Source organism: Artemia franciscana, chromosome 1 (genome assembly GCF_032884065.1).
Source record: "Artemia franciscana chromosome 1, ASM3288406v1, whole genome shotgun sequence".
NCBI lineage: Eukaryota > Metazoa > Arthropoda > Branchiopoda > Anostraca > Artemiidae > Artemia > Artemia franciscana.
Window position 1 is genome coordinate 59519643 of NC_088863.1, and position 16137 is coordinate 59535779.

Consider the following 16137-nt stretch of genomic DNA (forward strand, 5'->3'; position numbering starts at 1 on the left):
TTCAGACATAAGCTATTAAGCTCTGAAAGTTATTTAAAACTAAACATTTATAGACTGTGATAAAAAATAACTGAAATGGAAATACTCGAATTACTTTCTAAAATCGTCATAACCCAAATTTTCAAGATTCATGTCTGATTCGATATTTGCCACCAATTTATGTAAAACCATTCTATTAGCTCCAGCTGAACGTAATCTAGATGTATGATACGCAACTATAGTAAGCATAACGGTTGCCTGGTTAAAATGACGCAGCGTCTACTTTCGCTTAAACTGTAAATTGTCCAAAAAATATACAATAAAGAGGGACAATAGAAAAAATATTGAAAGCAGAAAAAGACGATCGGGAACTCCTGTAATACCTTAATAAGTTTCTTATTTATGCTACTATTCACACATGTGTTTTTAAATTCCGATACCAGCAGGATTTGATAAGAATTATGATTTAATACGAAATGAAAATTACTTAAGATATTAAACAATTTCCCATTAAACCATTTTACATTCTTCGGAGTTAAACAAAAATATGGAAGTGGGTAGAAAAACTTCTGAAGAACCAGAGAGCTAAAGGTTTTACTTATCATGCCTGAAACCCAGTGGCACCTGCACCAACGGTAAAAAACAAGGCCTTAAAAAACTAAGACCAAGGGACATCCCCCCTTACATCAGAGTAAAGAGATATATACCTTTGAATATAACTGTCAACCGTATAAATACTCAATTTAATCAATTACAAATTTGTATTTTCAATGCATTTAATATAAAAATTTTAGAGAATAAAATTGCAAACGACTTAAAAATGAAAGTAAACACAATCAGGTCCACATATTGTAAGCCTCTCACTGGGTTGCACCCAGAGTTTCTTTTTATTATGGTCAAAATAGATAGCAGCACAGTATTTACTCTTAACTATCAGTATTCCTGTATAGCTCCTCATAGATACCAGGTCGTAGATACTCTGCAACTGCCAGTATTATCAAAAAGTCAGAATGAGTAAGCCCCACTTTCATCATAAGCAGATCGCGTAATCCATCACGCTTTATCACTGCATCTTGGACGTTTAATTCATTTTTCTCGAGGCCATCTTTGGCACTTAGGAGATGAGACGCTTTCAAAAAGAGAGACCTCTTAAAGCGCTTGATTACATCCTCCCACTGCGAAGAGCCATTAGATACCAATTTTTCCAAGAGCGCAGATACAAGACGGCTAGGCTGATTCTGAACTCGTTTATTTTTTCCTGTTTTAATTGTTAAGGTATGTACCAAGTTCTTTGATTGTTTTTTTGTTGACTTTCTACGTCTTTGATTATGGTCTACATATGAACTCGATTGTATGGTGACTACAGGCGAAACAGAAAGATCAATTTGTGTAATGGGATAGACATTCATAAGAATTTCTCGAACAGAGGGCTTCTTTTTCATTCTTGAGAAGACATAACCCTGAAAAATTATGATTATTATTACACTTGTCGATAGTATTTAGCATAGTTTTACATACACTGAACAGGTATAGGCTATATACATTCTAAAAGCAGATAGAAGCTAGTCAGGTCCTAGAAGAAATCAGTTATTATTTGTTGACTAGAGTCAACAACACCATTTATTTTATTTTTTTGGTTACTTCGACAAACAATGTGATGCATGTCGTTTCTTTCTTAAACTATGCTTCATTACAATAGTTTCTTTTGTATGCGCTTTTACAGCCACAAAATAGAAACATATTTTGCGAAATTTTAGATCACAAAATGTAAGTGCAGGGAAAGAGCTTGTAAATTGAATAATCTTGTTATATTTGGATACAGGGAGCCTTATGGAACATAGGTACATCAAATTTCACCAAAAAACTAAAACAACATTTGACAGGTACCTTGAAGTCTATTTTGGAGATAGAAGAAAAGTGACATCTAATCGCAACTGTACAAATACGGCCAAATTACATGATATTATCTATTATTTTTTTGGTTTGGGAGGGGGGGAGTTGAGGGGGAGGATTACATGGGAGGATATTTCCATAGATGAATTTGTCATGGGGGAAGAGAATTTCAATGAAGGGGGCGCAAGATTTTCTAGCAGTATTAAAAAAAAACAGTGAACAAATAAATATGAATAGTTTTTTCAACTGAAAGTAAGGAGCAGCATTAAAACTTAAAACGAGGGCAGATGAATGCCAGATGAAGACAAACCATTTCGTTTTTGTTTTGAACAATTTTGTCTTATAGGAAACCCAAACAATCTTTATTTCCCCCCCCCCCCCAGTACTGAAAAACATATTTTAAACCCACTAAAGAACTAACAAATAAGATACAAATCCACAAATAAGAGTTCTTTATCTTCTTTACCTGCTATACTATTATTGTTACCTAGCTATCCATTTGGTCAGTTTTTTCGTTGTCTAACCTCATCTCTCCTTCCACATTCATGTCAAGTTGAAGTAGGTTTGTTACTCAGCATTAATTTCTGAAGCCACTCTGTCCACATTAATTTCTGAAACTATTCTGTCCGCCGAGAGATCCAAAATCTCCAAACATTACATTTCACTAAACTTGCCATAGGCACTTAAATCTTCTGCATATTCTATCAAAGAGTTTTCCTTTTGATTTAATACTACGATCATCTATAGCATTTTTTTTCTTAGGACAAAATCCGCCAAATGGATCTATATATTATACGGGGATGCTATACAATATTTGTCAACACAGACTTTAGGCCAAACCACTGCCTATCTTGTTTCAAAGCAACATTATTTTATTGCCTAGCACTAATTTCTTTAAATTTACTTATCTAGTATACTATACAATATGAAACCTTCAGCTAAATTTTTCTTCCTACTGAATCAAACTTCTGTTCTTAACACTTAAAATTCAGGACAATTCAGGGTCTCTGCCTATTCAGACACAACTCACAATTATTAATTACAGCGGGACATTTTTTTGTGTAGGGAATTTTTCTAGAAAAAGTCTAGTAGATCTTCATCCGCTTTTCGGAGCGCCCATACTTTAGAGCCATATTTGACCACTGTCATCAATGTACCTTCCAATATTCTAATCTTGGTTTGCAGACTTATCTTTCTATTCTTACAAACATTTTTTTACCTATGAAAAAAACACCCCAAGCCTTGGCTATTCTACTTTTAACCTCTTTACTGCTCCCACCATCTTCAATAATAAATCAACCACGGTAAGTGAAGCTGCCCACCTGATCCATCTTTTCGTTACCCAACGTCACCATTTCATCTTCACTTATTCCTAGTCTTAGTGACTGAGTCTTCTTAACATTAATTTTCAAACCTATCCTAGCACTCTGAACTCGCAAAACCTCGAAAAGTTCATTCATTTCGCTCAAACTTTCATCTAATATGCTTAAATCATCGGCATAATCTAAGTACAAGGGAGTTTTTCCTCCCCATATGATTCCGTGGTCTCCCATTACCTTTCCTGTGCTCCTTAAGGAAAAGTCCATCAAAATGATACATATAAAGGGGGATAGAAAACAACCCTGCCTAACGCCTGATTTAATACATAACTAGCTGCTAGATTCCTACAGAGTCATATTCTTAGTGGGGGGGGCCTCTCCTAGACCACTGAGCGCGTCCCCAGGTGGCAGATAGGGGAACGCCCTACAGATATGTTGGGCACTTCCATAGGAGGCGCGGACCAAGGAGGGACCTAGTTCCTGAGGGTCTATAATTAAAAACTGGGACCTAGCCCAGGGGTCATAAATACAGACGTGTGAGGAGGAAAGCCCCTAAGATGTACACCGTATAGGGACCACCGACATTTCGACAGTTTAAACCCAGCGGTTACAATCCCTCCCCCAGGAATGGGTCAAAATGATCGGTACTGCAGAACCCCAAACGGAAGGATCCCTTCCTAGAGGGACAACTGTGAGGGGCTTCCTAGAGGGGCTGATGGTCCAGAACCCTGGACAATTGCCTCTGCTAAGGGTAGAGAGGAGTGGCATACCGCTATCCTGACAAAACAGCCAAGAAGCTCCATAAAAAAACAAGCCATAAAAAATTATGCCACCACGTCCGGGGTAACCGATGGTCTGATATCTAGATTTACAAATACAAGAAATAATGATATTGTTGATGATGATAAAGTTTAAATACCATGTCCGGGGCAACCAACGACTATTTATCCGATTTGACAACACTTCAGCCAGAGAAGAAACCAATATCTACCCCAAAGACATCACTTTCACTTGAAAAGCTAAATATACGAAAACTCCCTAAAACGGAAACAAAAAAATAATTTTAAATGAAATCGACCACTACCGTTGGGATACTGCTGGACTATCAGAGAGCCACCTTACTATCAACGGAATAAAAACCATAATCGGCAACACCCTCGTCACTTCGGTACAAAGTGATGTTGTTCACCGTCAATTTGTTGGCTTTTTACTCTCGAAACTTGCTAAAAAATATCTGCTTGCCATAAATCCACTCTCAGAGCGTATCATCACAGGCGTTTTTAATGGATCCATTGCTAACATTTGCATCGTCCAAGTTTATGCCCCTGACTCCCCACGGAGTGACCAAGATGCAGAAAACTTCTACTCCCAGCTCCAACTCACCATAGACCAGGTGCCCAAGAAGGATGTTGTTTGTGATTGAGGATTTAAACACCATCGTCGGACAACCAAATGCAGGTTTCAAGGACTGAATGGGCAACTGCTCCCACCGAGTTTACTAATAATACTACCAAGGTAACTGAAGCTGCCCACCTGATCAATCTTTTCGTTATACAACGTCACCTTTTAATCTTCACTTATTCCTAGCCTTAGTGACTTACTCTTCTTAACAATAACTTTCAAACCTATTCTAAGATCCTGAACTCGCAAAGCCTCTAAAAGTTCATTGATTTTGCTCACACTTTCATCTAGGATGCTTAAAACAGCAGTATAATCTTAGTGCAGGAGTTTTTCCTCCCCATTTGATTTCGTGGTCTCCCATTGCATTTCCTGTTCTCCGTGAGACAAATTCCATCAAAATTGGGAATAGAACACAACCATGCTTAATTCCTTATTTAGTTAAAAAAAAAAAAAAACAGCTGCTAACCTCATTTCCTACCTTAACCGCAGCAGTATTATTCTCATACATAGCACTAGCCATTTTAATTTATTCATCTGGTATACCAGACAAGGATAAGACCTTTGTTAAGGCTCTTCTATCAACGGAATCAAACACTTGCTCATAATCTATAAAACCGATGACGAAAGGTATTTGACAAATAAGGCACTTCTCAATTATTAGCCTAAGAGTGAGAATTTGGTCGACAAATCCCCTACCTTTTCTAAAACCGCACTATTCTTCTCTTAAAACTTTGTATACAGCATCTCTCAGTCCAAAAAGTATCATATTACTAAGTAATTTGTTACCTACAGACACCAGATTAATGCCTCAATAATTACGACACTCACTCTTACCACCCTTCTTATACAGTGGTTTAATTAAGGTTTTCTTAAAATCGTTAGGTACTTCCCCTTTTTCAAAAATTATATTCATAATCTTCAGTAACTTATTTCAAACCTCAAGGCCACCATATCAAAGAAACTCATTTACCACACTATCAGCACCAGGAGCCTTATTATCTCTTAATCCTTTTAGTACTGTCGCTAATTTTTCCGCACAAAACAAATCTTCCTTCACATCCAAGGTATCACGAACTTTTCACTTTACTCTATATTTTTTTTCCCCGCAACTATATCTAGGTTTAGCACATTCTCAAATAGTTCTGCCCATCTCACTTTAGGTCTTTCCTTGTTACCAATTGTGGCCCTGTTCCTATCTTTAACTGCGAAGTAAACCATTTTACTGTTAGGTTGTGTAGCTGCATCTTCAAGATTCTCAGCAATTTTATCCATAGCCTACACTTCACACCTTCTTAATTCATATTTTAATGCTTTCTTCACTTTCTTTACATTACTTTTGTTTTGATATGATATATCAATCAGACAATTTTTATACGAGCCCCACCACCTCTCTTTTAAACATAAGGCATTTTCGCTAACATTCCAAGCTTCGTTTCCAATTTTTCTTCCCTAAGACACCGTCAGCAACCTTCACAAATTTTTTCCAAAAAATATTTCAACCATAATCAATATTGTAAAATTTTTAAATCTCTAGTTTAGTATTCAACTGTTCCTAGAAAGTTTCTCTCAAATTCACATCCTGGAGTCTATCTACATCACAACTTCTTGGGAGGTAGTTACCCTTCCAAGATTTCGGCTTTAAATTAATCCTAGACACTACAAGATGGTGATCTTCAGTGTTAACATCAATAACAGCACTCCTATATACCCTAATATCTTTTATTGGTCCTGCCAGTCTTCGGTTTACCATAACAAAATCAATAAGGTTTGCTGTCTTATCATCACGTGAATACCATGTCAACTTATGGGTCATTTTATGACCAAAAACCGTATTATCTTATAACTAGATTGTTATACCTTCAAAATTACAAAAGTCTCTAGCCATCACTGTCTTCTTTTCCTACACCAAATATACCTAGGCTAGGATACCATCTATCCCCATTTTTACTGCCGTGGGCGTCAAAATCTCTTAGTAAAAACACCGTATTTCTACCTGGGATCCTGTCCATTTGCTCCTGTAACTCTAAGTAAAATTCATCTGAGTCACTAGCACCTCCGTCAGTTGATTCAACAGGGGCATATACCACTATAACTGATACCATGAACTTTTTAGTCATAAAAAGAGCAATTAGTATTCTATTATTAATAACTTCCCAGCCTAAACAGGACTTAGTAGCTTCTTTATTCATCATGAGCCCAACTTTCTATCTATATACCCAACCTTCCTGCCTGAGTAAACAAATTCTTGATAATCTGATTCCATGCTTCCTACCCCTGGGATATGAGTTTCTGAAACTCCTAATAAGGCCGGCTCAAATCGTCTGAATTCACCAATCAAAATGTCGATACGATAGTCATTTTTTAACATCGTAACATTCTAAGTTCCGATTTCATGTTTTTTAAATCATTGAAATTATTTTCGCATCAGGAAAAAGCAATGATCCTGGACACAAGTGCTGAACAGGGATCAACATATCTTCTCAAGTCCACATCAAAGTGCTTAAGCCGGTTTAGAGCCAGACAATAATAAGTCCCTGGTACCTCCTGTATAAATGGAGGTTTTATACAATCTTGGGCCCATCTTGGTCACAACATGGTTTTCAGACGATACTCTTCTATCAACGAGAGTCGAAATACGTCACAGACAGTCCCAAGCCCATGACCTCAGACTCATTATATATACCAATATTGTGCTAGATAAATTAGCTAGGAAAAGGTTTTTCAGCCCGAAAAATTCCGTCAAAACAGACCAAGCCCACAAGAACTATCCATTAATCAGAATCCCGTTCGAATACTGTGTCATCCGATCCTCCCACGATGATGCTCTGCGTCACCATCCATTTTAACCCAATACTCATGAGACGTGTGGACCCGCCGGAGGACCCTGTTGAGTATACATTTGAGGGGCCTTCTTCCTCCTCCACGTGTATTTATGGTCCTTGGCGAGGGTGCCCCAGTTTCACAAGGTCCCTCTTTGGTCCATGCATCCTATGGAGGTACCCTACATATCTGTAGGGCGTTCCCCTATCACCATCTAGGGACATGCTGAGTGGCCTGGGAGAGGCCCCTAAAGAGCAGTAGACTCATAAAGCTTTTTTTTTTAAATCTAAATAAATAACATGCTTATGAAGAAACATGCTTAGAAGACCGTTTTCAGGCTACTGTTTTCTTCAAGTACATACATTAACAACCTTCTGTAAAACTTTCTCGTGTTGTGCCTGCTATGGCCCAATCAACAAGATAGACAGGAAGGCAAACAATTCAGTCCAGCTATCTTAAGCTTGACACACCGAGAATTGAGTACTCGAAGAACAGCCTTGTTTATCGGTTTAGTTCGATTTGGGACGATCTTCCCAGGAACATTTTCAAAGTTTGTTAAAGATTAAACAGGCAATAACCGAGTCGTAATAGAACAAGGTATTAGAATAGCACATCAGATACTTAAAAGCCAACAAAACTACAAGACCGGCCAAAGAACACCAAACTTTAAAATATCAGAATAAAAATCCGTTAATTAGTCGTTCATTAACTGAGACTAGTCATGGTATATTAAAAGATGAGACAAAACAGGTTAAACTCAATTAAAAAAAATATATTTATAAATCAAAAAAAAAATTAAAAGAGACATTAAAAAATGATGGAAGAACATATGCGAACAAAAAGAAACATGGGCTGTATCAGTAAATAAGGAAGCAGAAACTAGCGGGATAATTTGTCTATTTTTCCATAGTGTAGGGGACAAAGATTAATGTAGAGGAAAGGCCCAAGGAGGTGGAAGTTTGGCTTAGGAGTTTCTTTCTGGAGAAAATATGTTCCATCCGACGATTTGTGGTTATGTCCGACGGTTTACGAATTGTGTTTTTGAAAAAAAAAAAAAAACGAGAGTAGCCTATCCTATACACGAACCTTTGGTAACCAAAACTTTTCTAGATGGACAGAGCATGGACTTTACCTTCTTTGAAGAAATTATTCACAGAATCCTGTTTTGGATAGACTCAATTTTATCTGACTCTTCCCTGGAAACGCCAGGTTGCCAAACTGGACAAGAATAAGGAAGGACGAAGAAAGTATAAATCTTTAAAAAATGGGATAAGGGTGCCAAATTTATTTAGACGCTTAAGGAGGGAGATAGATACATTAGCTTAGTAGATGATATTTTTAACTGAGAAACCCCCCCTTAAGCTAGAAGAAATTGTGACGTCAAGTAATTTAAAGGAGAACACGAATATTTCAAGGGGATAGGATTCAGAAAATGGAGCGAGGATTTCAGGAATTCAGTTGACATTATCATGGATTCAGAAGGGTTGGCACTTACATCCAAATTTGAGGTATCTTGTGGAATTTCATTCAACACGGTGTAGGGAAGAACAAACATTAAATTAAGTGAGAAGATCAAATGCTTCTTGGAGAACGGTGGAAATTGAAGTAGATTTCAGGTTCCCAAATTACCTTAGGTCAATAAGAGGTTGGATATGCCCCTTAACCCAGTTTCCAAAGAATCCTCCATAAAGTTTTATGAATATAGGAGTGAGAGAAGTAGGGTGAACATCTTCAAGACCCGGTTATCCAACTTTCTTTTTTAAATAGAGATTAAGACCACCTTGCTCATTGTGGTCATCAATCCTGCTTCCTTATTCTTGGAAATTACCCATGATTTGTTATTTCTTTGGAATGGACACACAAGGGCGGTCAAAGGAGATCACTAAAGGCACTAATAAGTGGAAAAGGAATATACAGAGGACATACATTTGTTTTTCTCAGTCTCCCAATTCTTATTCCAATCTTCAAAGAAGAAATAAAGGGTGAAAAAACGGGGAAGACCAAAAGTTCGCAACTGATAAGACAATACCGGAAGGCCTTGAATAATGGAAGCAAGAATCCTGCTAAGGCTATTGGCGGTAAATTCAGAAGGCCCAGGCAGGTTTAAATTTACCTAGTGAAGTGTCTGGGCACCCAACTTTTTAACCTCTGAAGACCGGTTATTTTGGTAAACAATTCTTCGACCTAGTTTTTGTGGAAGGATCGACCAGCTTTACGAATTTCTTTTTCAAGTATTTTTTGTACTAGGCTATATTAGCAGCATTCAATTTACCGTTTCTGAACGACTTAGGTCTATAACAGCATAGGCTTATCACTGGCACACTCTTTAATTATTTTTCTGGGAAACAAATTAAATATTGATCATTTTACTTTTTTGGAAATATTAATTTTTTCATCAATATTATGTGAATTGTAAGAAACAGACCAATCTTTGGTATTCACTAATGTGCCCGATTTGTTAAGAGGGCAGTAAGATCAAAATATAATTGAGAAAAATGCTTAAAGATTGAAGAGGGAGACACAAGGAGAGAGCAATAATAACTCCCACCCGATGGGGTCAAAGCTGAGAGTAAAAATTATTTATTTTAGTCAGAACAACATCACTAGATGTACTTGCCCTAGTAGTTGGCATTTCAGCTATTTTCTTGAGTTTAAGAGAGGAACAAATTGAATACATCTTAACATTATTGGCATTGGGATACTTAGAACCAACAAAATCAGAACTTCTCTGCAACTGCTGGATGAATTTGCGTTATGAATCAATACTTTGGTTCGGCGAGCAGTAAAAAATAGTTAGTGCAATGAAACTAAAGGGACAGGGGAGGGGGTACTTTCGGTCTGATACTTGCAGAAAAGATTTAATTGTTACTAAGATGAACTAGGGACTGACACAGTTTTAAAGTAAACGCCACTCTTAGTAAAAAAAAAAAAAAATTACCACCACCTTATTTTCCGAGTGATGGTTTTATGGAAGACAGAGCTCAATAAACTATGAACAAGTTCTGAATTTTTGGCGTTCAGCGATGTGTCGAAAGAAAGTAGGCTGACTTGTTAAGAGGGCAAACCTTAATAAAACCCATAGGTAAATGAGAAAAATACTTAAAAGTTTGAAGAGGAAGACAAAAGGACAGAGGTACCATGGGGCCAAAGCTGAGAGTATTAGTAAGCATAACATCAAGAAAGGTATTTCCCCTAGCAGTTGGTATTTCAACTAGTTGCTTAACTTTAAGAGAGGACCAGATGGATAGTTCCCATATGCAAGAACTCTCAAACGCGACCAACATTGATAGGGAAGCCATGAGTAATAAAATAAATGGGGACAGATCAAGGAAGAACACGATTTGTGAGGGTTCCTGAGAGGTGAAGAGGGGATGAACAGGCAATATGATGCAGTAAAAGGGAAGTATGGTGGAGTATATTAAGGAGAAAAGAGATCGGGTTCATTTTGGCAAATAAAGGATGAAGGAACTATCCAAAAATAGAGCTTTCCGGCACTGGTTTATGACTGGTTATAAGAGAGGCGGCCCAAAACAGGGGACAACCATGATATATTGATCCTACCAGTCTTCTATTTACCTTAGTATAATGAAAAAGATTAGCAGTGCTTAAATGATGCGAGTACTATGTTAACTGACGGGTCATTTTATGACTAGATACCACGTCTGGTACTGCTAGACTATGGTGCCCACAAAATTTTAGCCGTCTATTACCATTGCTATTTTCTTAGAATACGCTAAAACGGCCAAAACTAAGAGTCCATGTATACCTATACGGATCAGCCTATACCTAGACCTATACTGGAAATAGAGTCCCCTGAAACAAAAAATACTAGAAATTCTTCCTTGGATGTTATCCATATGTTCCTATAATAAAGCGAGAATAATCATTAGATCTTCGGCTCAGATTTAATTTAGACTCAAAGACTTAGATTCTTAAATGAAGACTCAAATGTGAAAGTACAGAACGAGAACTAAATGCAGAAGTGAAACACAATGTTAAAAAGGAATGCCCCATATATATCAGATGAAAATTTCAAGATATCTATTTGAATTTAAAAAGTCAAAGATATTAACAAATACAACTTCAAGTTGACCTGATGGGCACGACCCTGGGGGAAAAGGTACCAAATCTTACAAACTGCTTATTTCAAAACAGCAGCTTCATAGATAGATTTTAGTTCAAGAGTAGACACACTACAACTTGCTGAAATCAGAATAATCCAAAGATTGTAAGTCTTTTTAAGGTCCCAAAGAGAATCCTAGCTTCATCTCCTGTACCGAATTTCTAACACATATATATTTAACCTCTTTGAACTCATGCTGATTGAAACCGTATCAATGAGGTAATATATTTAAATATTCGAAATTAGCTGTATTAGCAGACTATGTTGCAATGGGAAACCAGAGGGGATTTATCTTTTCAAAAAGTATTCAACTGACAAATATAGAATTTTAGTTTCGTAGAAAGCCCCCAGCATTACTACCCCTACTATTCCAGCAAAAGAGTTACTACTACCCCACCTGAATCCAGTCTGACTACTCCTAACCCTACTTGCAATACTATTCCTACCAAAGCTAAGCCTAACATGACTAATCCTACTAGGGCTGTTTCTACCGAAACTACTCCTAGTACCACTAAAAGTAACTCAACTAGTACTGCTACTATCACTACTACTCTATAGTGACTACTTAAACCTTATACATTTCTTCCTATGAAAGCTACTACTACATAGTCGAAAAAAGTGCAACATTCACGACTACTCTTACTGCTGCTACCCCTACTCTCTATACCGCGACCACTACTACAACTACTCGATGTTATTTAAGTTCTTTACATCTGTGCATACTACACCGTGATAGATATATCTAAACAATTAAGTTCCACTGAGTACCATTTTCGTGAAGTTTTTGGCAGAAAGCCTATTTGTAGAGGATAAAATAAAACCCACCGCCCAATCTTCTGATTATGAGCAGCCCTGTTCACTCAACTACATCCTTTTATTTACAAAAAGCCATGATGACCCAAATTAGTCAATGAAATTAAAATAATAAAAATAGGGCTATTTTATTACTCCTTGTACTTTTTAATTTAAATTCACTTTAAGTTACAAGCACCAGAGGAAGGGTGCTACAAGGTATCTTGTACACCCATCCTATTTACAGCATTTCACAAATACTTGGCAAATTAAGTGACTAACAGCTCTTTCTACAAGGACTACGAGGGGATCATGTCATGCCCAAACGCATATTTATTGCACCTTTCAACTATGATGAATCAATTGGCTTGCTCAAAATTAGACCAGATGTATATGGGGAAAGAAGGAACATGTTATCCTTTACATCGATCCCTTTATAGCATTCGTGTATTTTTTCCACTATAATTCAACAAAAGTATTGTTAAAATCACTTAGCCTAAAAAAATCCCAATGAATACCTCTTTGATAATTTGTTGTCAGGTTTCAATACTTTCCCCCACCCTTCCCTGCAATCCAGTATTTTAAGTAATAAAATAATATTTTGTGGATTTTCAAACTACTGTTTGAGGCATAACTCTTCCAGTCAGTCTTTTGGATCTATCACTGTATATAATACATTAGTATTTTTATTGAGCAAAATTCTTGGGAAATCAAATTGGAGGTACCCACCTCGAACTGTTAGAGGAAAGACTGAGATTTCACAGCAAAATTTGTGTTTGTGTGAACAATTACAATTTTTAAAGATTCCTTTTTACATCACAACCCATCCCTGCAAAAATACCCCCTTCTATTGCATACCTAGAGCATTATCTAACTAGCTGAGAAGCCAATCTTTAGGTAGTAAAGAATGAAAACAGTCGAATTAAGACACTAAAATGTCAAATTACAGTCTATAGAATGTTTGCAAAGAGATCAGCATTTTTGAGAATTTTGAAAAAGCAGACTTCCGCTCTTACCACAATTTGAGAATATTGAATAAATTAATTTATGTTAATAAAAACCAAGTTCTCACAATAATTGAGCTAGATACCACCAATTTCACAAATTAATGGTTGTGTCGGTCTGATTCTCACAAAAAAATTATTTTTGCCTTGTGTGCAGAGGCATTTAGAAATAATTAATACATAGCTCTTACTTTATCAAAATGTAACAATTACTTGGCTTTATTAATCCGTTCGTCTTTAGTTGTTTTTATCTAAAGATTTAGTTCATCTGAAAATAATGAGTAGAGAACAAGAATTGTGTCGAGTAAACTCCATGGATTCAAATGGTAAGTCAAAACTAACCTGAACATACAAGAATGGAATGAAGCATTCATGTTCCATATCACTTATTATTCGACATCTCTGCTTTTGTGAGTCGTCCCATAAAAAGTGTCGAAGAAAACTCACAATCTGAAAATGTAGTACTTAGTTTACACATCAACTCCTTTTCTAAAATTTTTAAAAGCTCATTATGAAACTCAAAATACTAAGTACACTGAATTCAATTTTAATTACTCCAAATTCATGTAACTTATAACAACTTAGTATTTCTGTATAGTAATATTCGCGTCATTTTTCAAATAATAAACTAATTTAATATTTTGAAATCCATAAAAGTTACTTTCACTTTACAAAGAAAGGAGGAGTATAGCTTTGAAATACATAGTCTTGTAATTGTTGGGACAACATTTGGTTCAACAAATGTGGATGGAAGTAGAGCTCTTTTTATATTTCGTATTATTATTTGTCATATTTTTATATTTATACTTTATAATTTTTATATTTATAAATAAATATTTATAAATAATATGTGGAGACTGGCGCGTGTCGAAAAAAAAAAATTCAAGGTCCTTTGGAAACGCTTGGATTTTTTTTTTCCAGTATAACAATAAAAATAATCAAGTTATTTTGTGTAGATGGTAAAATTAGTTCAATAATTAGCGCCTGATATGCCATGTAATATTTCAAAAGAGAAATATAATACATTCATATGCAATTACCATTCAAACAGTTTAAACTGAAAATCGCATTGTCTAAACTGAATACAGCTAAATATATGAGTAAATTCAGTCTCAAAATATGATAAAAACAAAAAATAACTCAAACTTTCACCTTAACAGTGCGAGGATAAGAGAAGCAGCAACCCCTCATATAAGGGCGATTATTTTCATTTTAAAGACGTTCTTAGCTTTAAGCTTGCTTTTTGATTCCATATTTAATTTATGTTTGTCTTAGAATTTTGCATATCATTGCAATGAGAATAAAAGAGATCATCTTGATATACTTATTAAACGCAATCGAATAGAATTATTCCCAATTAGAGAAGGGATACCTCCTCTTTCTAAACATTCCACTCTTTAAATTGAAGATTTTTTGCTTCTTTTTAACACAATGATTTAGCTCAACCAACTACTTTCCATAATAAGGGGATTGTTGACACTACTTCAAACCCATAGTGCATTCTTAGTTCTAATATATTCCTCCAAAATAAAAGCCGTCGGGAAGTAAATTCCTCCACGCTAACTTTGATCTTAAGGACAAGTAAGAAAATGTTTAAAATTTGAGCCTAACACTGCACTTAACATGCAGTAGGAACGTCCTATTATAACCGTCCATTTTATTTTAACTGCACATATTTACAGGTATGGATGAGTCACTGAGTGTATGGCTTCTGAAGCAGGGAGGCTATATTATTAGCTTTCGGTTAGTCCTAAATGGATTAGGTCGAATTTTCGCTTTATCAGCTCAATTCGCTTGATATTCTTTGGCCACTGATTCAATAGAATCAGCATTGTGGAAAAAAAAACAATTATGCAAGCATCTATGACCAGCTTTCTGCGAAAAATACAAAATTTCGTAATTTTGTAGGAAAGGAATAGAAACTCCAGCTCTAAAGTTATAAGTGAACTTGAATTTGATGGTATAACTTTCATATTACCCTTCCTTTTCTGAAATTCCTCACCCTCCCTCTTTTTTTTCTTATATCACCCTCCCCCTTATCCTTAATTACAACAAGCGATTTGAAAATCTACGATCAAGTATCATCATAAGTTATTGTTGGTGGTGCAAATGAAGGGAGCTTCTAGAATTTCTTCTCTAGGCTCCATTATCATAAAAATACTTTTTCTAGCTCGTCATTTCATCGTCCAAAATTATATGAGCAGTCAAGCACTGCTGTCGAGCAAAAAATTACTAATTACCAAAAAAATTTTCGGGTGAAATTTACAGAAAAGAAAATTATTTTGCTACGTCATTACTTGTACAATGCATATATTGCATGTATGTTAGTAATATCTTTTTTAATAAGGAGCACAAGAAGCTTGTGAGGAAGTCTGGTCCAATTTGCCCCTAATCAGCCCCTTCTAAAATCATGGAATAGTCTATCCTTTGGCATAAAATTAAAAAAAAATGGACATTTTTTTCTCATGAATAAATTGTTCAGTTGAACACTCATTGGCGAGCGAACGCCAAAAATTATTTTCCTTGTTCAAAGCTTGCGACTATTACTCACATAGCCTATATTTGTTGAATCTGCAGGTACCATGTTATACTTTGGCTTTCTTTTCCTTGATACTCTGCATTCATGCAAAGTTATGTGGTCCTTCAAGTACATGGTTGTTCATTTTCATCCCTTTTTCAGAGCTTATAGTAAAAATATAAGAAAAAGGGAATGCACTGTGGCTTGTTATTTTTTATATAGGCTATAGATTACTTAAACTTGTGTAAAAAACATATAAAAGCACTGTGAATTAATGTCTCCAAATAA

General features: G+C 35.9%; 1 protein-coding gene across 3 annotated transcripts in view; it reads right to left on the minus strand.

Moving 5' to 3' along the window:
• Positions 1-737: 737 nt before the first annotated feature.
• Positions 738-16137, minus strand: part of LOC136032067 (uncharacterized) — a 46130-nt gene continuing 30730 nt past the window's right edge. For 2 of the 3 annotated variants that reach the window (XM_065712191.1, XM_065712196.1), the window contains 2 exons: positions 13674-13781; positions 738-1439 (listed from right to left, as the gene is read on the minus strand). In XM_065712191.1, the coding sequence (XP_065568263.1) occupies positions 906-1439; positions 13674-13781 (642 nt within the window). In that variant the 3' untranslated portion in view covers positions 738-905. The remainder of the gene's footprint in view (positions 1440-13673; positions 13782-16137) is intronic. The other variant, XM_065712205.1, reaches the window with a different exon arrangement.